This window comes from Gymnogyps californianus, chromosome 17 (assembly GCF_018139145.2).
Source record: "Gymnogyps californianus isolate 813 chromosome 17, ASM1813914v2, whole genome shotgun sequence".
NCBI lineage: Eukaryota > Metazoa > Chordata > Aves > Accipitriformes > Cathartidae > Gymnogyps > Gymnogyps californianus.
Window position 1 is genome coordinate 17,544,734 of NC_059487.1, and position 5,929 is coordinate 17,550,662.

The 5,929-nt window shown below is 53.6% G+C and overlaps 1 protein-coding gene across 4 annotated transcripts; it reads right to left on the reverse strand.

Annotated features, from left to right (window-relative positions):
• Window positions 1-238: 238 nt before the first annotated feature.
• On the reverse strand, window positions 239-5,600 carry SLC35C2 (solute carrier family 35 member C2). 4 transcript variants are annotated; one of them, XM_050907206.1, is made up of 9 exons: window positions 5,355-5,600; window positions 5,131-5,281; window positions 3,645-3,708; window positions 3,355-3,427; window positions 3,001-3,106; window positions 2,627-2,710; window positions 2,108-2,283; window positions 1,279-1,408; window positions 239-1,132 (listed from the first exon to the last, which is right to left on the reverse strand). In XM_050907206.1, exons 1-9 carry the CDS (start codon window positions 5,469-5,471, stop codon window positions 1,011-1,013), a joined length of 1,023 nt encoding a protein of 340 aa, XP_050763163.1. In that variant the 5' UTR covers window positions 5,472-5,600; the 3' UTR covers window positions 239-1,010. The 4 variants fall into 4 exon arrangements, with proteins under 4 accessions (XP_050763163.1, XP_050763162.1, XP_050763165.1 ...); XM_050907205.1 differs by having other exon boundaries at window positions 3,001-3,169; XM_050907208.1 differs by having other exon boundaries at window positions 2,219-2,283; window positions 3,001-3,169; window positions 5,355-5,596.
• Window positions 5,601-5,929: the final 329 nt, after the last annotated feature.

Consider the following 5,929-nt stretch of genomic DNA (forward strand, 5'->3'; position numbering starts at 1 on the left):
AAGGCAGACAAGTCAGTGCGCTCTCTTGGCTGGCACAAATATGACAGGTTGCAGGAAGATCCCCCTAGTCCCAGAGATCAAGGATCCTGTTCATGGGCAAGTATTTTGTGTGCCAGGCCTCAAAAATAACTGGGCATGCAATAGCACGGTCAGCGTGGGTCTAAAAGGAAAGGAGTTCAGAAGGCAAATGACCTCTGCTTGATGAAGCATAGGTGCGTAACGTGCAGACAAAAGGGAATCAGAAAAACAGTTTATTTAAAAAACAAAGAATTCCCCCCTCAAATACCCACATACTTTCTGATAAGCTTATTGCTCAGGCTAGATCTCCTGTGCTACTGCTCTCTCTCCCCTTGGCCTGTAGGGCCAGAAGTACTTATGAATCCCTGTCCTTCCTCCAACCAACATCATTTGGCTACGTTCAATTGGTCCCAAATATCAGCATTTAATTCTCTCCTTACTCTGCACACAGAACATGGAGGTCACCAGGCACAAAGGCTCCTTCTCACTGGGACAAGTCTACTTATACGTAGTCATCTGCTCCCACCAAGATGGGAGTTCCTACTTAGCAGAACCATAAAGTAAGTATGGGAAGGTATATCTACTTTCTCTTTTGAAGCCAAAGCCTAAACAACACTAAAATCATCCCTGAACCACTCAGCCTGCAGTCCAGACGTGTCCACGCATATTGTACAGCTCATGGTCTACACTCTCAATATACAGCCTTCAGGATTCCCTAATAAGCTTTCTACAGCATTTCCCAGTCTCACCACGCCGTTCTACTTCCACTGAACCAGGGCTCATCTTCCAAGTTCGCTCTCTGTGAAAGGGATATTGCCTGTTTCTTGTGCAGCATCTACAGATCCACACTGTAGCAGAACAGCAGGACTCTCTCACCAGGCTCTGGCTCTCCTTTGGGTGGTCACAGACAGAGACTCTTGGACCTTCCTCCTAGATAGCTCTCAGGCAGGTTTGGTAAGAACAGAGCAGGCTGCTTTGTGCTTCACGTTCGGTTAGTGTTGCTGTGGGGTTTCAACATCCTCTTCCTCCTCCTCACCGTGTTCAGTGTGGTGCAGCAGCAGCTCCAGGTCAGGGTTGGAGCTGGCCTCTTTGTGTAGCTTCAGTGCTTTTTCACCTGCATGCAGACAGCCCATTTAGTGACAAACTCACTAGAGTACCCATCAAACCTGGCGTTGGCAAGGAGCTGGAACTAGACACAGCTCCTAGTGAAGCTACGAGAATGCCCACAGAGAAACAGAAAGGGATTTAAAACAGAGTCACCTTTGGAATTCATGGCTTTGAGAATGACATGAAGGGAGATTCCTGCCAGACAGACAGCAAAGCCCAGCCAGTTCAAGAGACTGAGGTGGTCTCCCAGCAAACGTGTGGCGAGGAATAAAATGCAGATTTCCTGTGGAAACAAAAAACATGACAAGTGGCAGGGCAAGACCTGAGGAGATATGCATGAGACATTTTACAGCTCAAGCCTAGATCAAGATGCCAGGCTGCTAATTTCCATCAGCACATTCTTCCATGCGCAGAGAGTTCTAAAAACAGTTTCTAGAAACAGAACAACCTGTTAAACTAGGATGTGGGATTTTAACTCCTCTGAATGCATAGCTTGGCTACATGGGAATCTCGTGACTTTTGGATCAGACAAATTTCACGTGTCACTATTCAGCTCAAAAGTACGTGTGCTGGATTCCTCAAAGGAGGGGAGAATGTGCCAAACTAGGTTAAAGAGATAGCTCAAACCAGTGGTTTGTTCATATCCAGGTGTGATGCAAGAGCATGCCCTTCTTATCCCTCCTCCCTCCCACACCATCCATTGCTCATGAGGCCCATGTGTTTTAGCCTATCCCAGATCCCACTAAACTTTGGACCTGAACGGTACTTTTTATAGAACAGCCGCTAGTCTCTGTCCCTTGCTGTCAGGGACCAAGGGACTTCACTGCAGAGACTGCAAGGCAAAGCATCAAGCTTCTGTGCAAGGAGAACGAAAATAACAGGAGATGATTTCTAAGGCTCTAAGGACGTTCCCACCACATGAGGCCCATTAGGGATGACTCAGTACTTGCCTTCTAGTATTAGCACAGGAACCATGCCTTACCTTAAAAATGCCAGCAATGGAAAGGGTGAGGCTAGATGTTCTGGAAACCAAGAGGAACTCAGAAAAGCCTAGACCAAAGGCAAGAATTCCACCCAAGAACAGCTTCCCTACCAGAGAGAACAGCATTCCTGCTTCATGGAAACGGAAGAGCTTCTCTGATACGGACAAAGGCAGGCCTAGGAACAAGACAGTGAGTAGCAGAGTACCCTTCCCGACTCCCAGGACTCCTCACAAAAAGATGGGTGTGGGCTGCTCACATTCCAGTGTCAGGAGGATGTGGAGCCAGTTCTTCATAGCCCGTATTTCCACAAGTGTGGCAGGCTACTATTCCTATGCACTCTTTAATGTTCTGCCAGCATAAGGTATATCTGGGTCCTTATAATTCCAGGTCTCTAACTACTTTGTAAAGTTCATAGCTGTTCACTTATCTAAATGAATCATCTCAAACAACAAACTGCCAAGCAATCTCCCCAACCACTCTATAAAGCTATCCCTGCTTTCTCTAAGTAACTCACGCACCCTCAAACACCGCAAAGAGTGGGAAGAGCCCCAGGAACATGAGCGGCTGCAGGTGAAACATGATATCAATGGGGTTCTGGAGCCCTGAAAGAGGAGAATCAATAACAGACCAGGTAGCAACAAGCCAGGGAATAACATAGCTCCTAGAGCCTTCATTAGTACCATTCCTAGACATACATCTTATTTGTAATACCCATTCCTGTGCTGCTGCAGACGCCAAGCCACCTTCATTACCCATCAACAGATAACCCCTGCCCCAGGTTTCAAACACTGTCCCCTACACAAGATGTTTTGTTTCTGCAGCAAGGGCCACCACCTCCTTATTCCCCATCCCGTTACCAGCACCACCTCCCCCTTCGTAACACCCTACATACCCAGTTCAGCCTTCTGCATAAGTATCTGTGTGAGTGTCCAGCGAATACCCCCAAGGAAAGAGGCACACAGCACCAGCACGAACCCCTGTGCGTTGAACTGTGTGGACTTGTAGGTGAACATGAAGAGCCCCCCAGCGATGAGCAGAACCACCACCAGCAATGCCACCCTCTGGATGAGAGCAAACACAAAGTCACTACAGACTGCTGGAGCTCAACAGAGACAGACACCTCCTTTCTTTCAGATTCATCCACGCAATTGCACTCTTCCTCTACTTATACCTTTCTTGTACACGTACTGCCTGTTTCCCTGCGCCTGACCTTCTCCCTCCCTAAAGCATTGCGCGGGACCCTTACCAGTTCCTCCAGCTTGAAGAGCAGTGAAAAAAGCAGGATGAAGAGAATGGCAGAGGATTTGGTCATCGTGTAGCTGTAAGGACCAAAATACACTGTCAGTCTCCTCCAATGTAGTCCTTCCCAGCAAAGTACTATTAGGAATCAGATCACCCCCTTCTACATTGCTACCAGCAAGCTATCATAGACCCTGCATGCCAACCCCACCGAGCCATACCCATTCAAGAAACTGACGCTGACAAAGCACAAAACCCCACCCGAGGGCTCCCAGGGAAGACGGTGTTTGTACTCACAGGGAGACAGTGACGTATAGGAAGCTCCAGTTACTCAGCCCAATATCCAAGGAAGTTGACAGAGCTAAAGAATTAAAGAAAAAATCCTGAAGTTAACTGTCTTCCACCACATTAAAAAAAAAAAAACCAAACCAAAACCCTGCTACTTGACCATGAACACAGAAAGCAGAGCAGACCCAGGAAAAAAAAAAAATTTTCCTCAGGTTAACTCTTCAGTACCAACATAATTCAGATATCCTCAGCTCTTTATGCTTCTGTCCTGTTCCCTGTGATTTAAGTTAGGCTCAGCACTGTGCTCACTGACCATACACTACGCATAAGTGCAGAAATAACCCTTGCCCTCCCTGTAACTGAATGCCATCACAGATTTGCATAAAGTCTTCTTTGAAGGTATCAGAGCATGATAACTGGTAAGTACGAGAGCCACTGCAAGAAGCCTGAAGAAGCAAGTCTGGCAACAATCCTGAGCACACACCTTTAATCCTGGTGCAGCTCTTGTAACAGTCTATTCTCCCTTGTATATAAGCTTCGTACCGCAGGAAACAGTTTTACTGATCCAGTGGCACGCTATGCTGAAAGGTAGTATTGCTACAGATGTGGAGAAAGCATTTTTCAAGAAACCATGGGGCATGTTGTGTAAGATATTGCAAACCTTGCCAGAGATCTTAGACCAGATGCTGTTCTGTGGGAGACAGTATGACAACGACTGAACCAATGAAATACACAGCCAAAAAATTGCTGAAGTAGCTAGAGTTCTGTGCTCTGAGTAGGAGCTTCACTCCTTCGTCTCAGCTACGGCAGTTTTGTGTGTCATGTACGATGAACTTCTGTATCATAAAGACCAAGTTCCAACCAGAGAAAGCTCCTGAAATAACATAAACGCATGGCTTGATAGCAACGTTAGAGAGAAAAAATAACTTGCAGAGACAACTTATGAGGTACTGTACAAGATTCTCGCTGTATGTTCTCGTCTGCTGGTGGCTCCTTCAGAAAAATACGTTCAGTGCGGCCTCTCCATATTCTAACTAGTTTTTGTGACGACCAATAAAGGTAGCACGTCCAAAGCTAAACCTGTCAGTAACGCCTACGCCTGCCCTGCACCTGGTAAGGGAACGCACGGGACGCCGGCAGCGCCGGGCACCCGCGGGAGCGACGCTTGCCGCTCCCCCCGGTTCTCGCCTACCCCACGGGAGGCGGCAGGCGTCCCGCCTGCTCCGGGCGTGCCCGGCCCCGCAGACCGCCCAGGACCCGGGCCCGCGAGCCGCAGCCAAACGTGGCCCCGGAGGAGGCCCGGGAGGGCGCCGGGACGGCCCAAGCGGCGCGGGCCCCCTCCAGCCACCGCGCCCAGCGCCCCGCTCTCGCTCCCCTGCCCGCTCCTCGAACCCCGCCGCCGCGCCCGGCCCCGGCCCCGGCCCCCGGCCCTCCCCCGCGGCAGGCCGGCCGGCCCTCCGCCCCGCCACCGCCCAGCCCTCCGCGGCCGCCGTACCTGCAGGGGCCGCCCGGCGGAGGCAGTCGGCCCAGGAGAGCGCCGGCGGCGGCCGCCCGGAGCGGCAGCGCGCCAGGGCGCGGGCCAGCGCCGAGAGGCCGAAGATGAGGAGGAGGTGCAGCAGGGTCACGAGCAGCGGGAAGGGGAAGCTCTGCGGGACCGACAGCCGCCGTCACTGCCGCCGCCCGCCCGCCGCCGCCCCGCGCCGCCCCGCCGCCCCGCACCTTCATGAGCCACTTGTTGTAGAAGGTGATGCCGATGGAGAAGCCGTAGTAGAGCAGCACCAGCGGCGCCGCCAGCGCCGCCCGCCCCAATGCCGCGCCGCCCGCCCCCGCCGCCATGCGCCCCGGCTGCCTGCCGCCGGCGTCGCGACGGGCGGAGGTGGGGGGCCTCCGGGCGGGCCGCGACAGGGGAGGGGGAAGGAGGGCTGCTGGGGGCGGGGGGGGAGGGCGGTGAGGGGGCCGCGGCGGCGGGGCGGGGGCGGAGGGGCCGCGCCGCTGGCTGGGCCGCGCCGGCAGGGGAAGCGCGGGCGCCGGTAACGTCAGCGGGCGGGGCGGCGGGGGGGGGAAGAGAGACGATGCCTGAGCGGGGCGCGGCCCGCGCCGGTGACGTTGCCGCGCAGGGCGGGGCCTGAGCGGAAAGAGGCAGAGGCGGCGGCAGCGGCGCAGCGCTACTGGTTATTATTGTAACTCATACAAAAGGCGTGCGGCGCCGCGAGGGCGGCGCGGGCCCGCCCCGCCCCGGGCCGGCCGCAGCAGCGGGCCGCGGCCCCGCCGCGAACGGCCAGGCGCGGGTGCGG

What these genes read in the sequence shown, in the direction of transcription:
- SLC35C2 (XM_050907205.1), bottom strand. Translation starts at nt 5,471, where the DNA reads ATGGCGGCGGGGGCGGGCGGCGCGGCATTGGGGCGGGCGGCGCTGGCG. An exon ending in ACAACAAGTGGCTCATGAAG is followed by an intron (nt 5,282 to 5,354) that starts GTGCGGGGCGGC and finishes TCGGTCCCGCAG; the next exon opens with AGCTTCCCCTTCCCGCTGCT. An exon ending in TATGCAGAAGGCTGAACTGG is followed by an intron (nt 2,711 to 3,000) that starts GTATGTAGGGTG and finishes CTCCTCTTTCAG; the next exon opens with GGCTCCAGAACCCCATTGAT.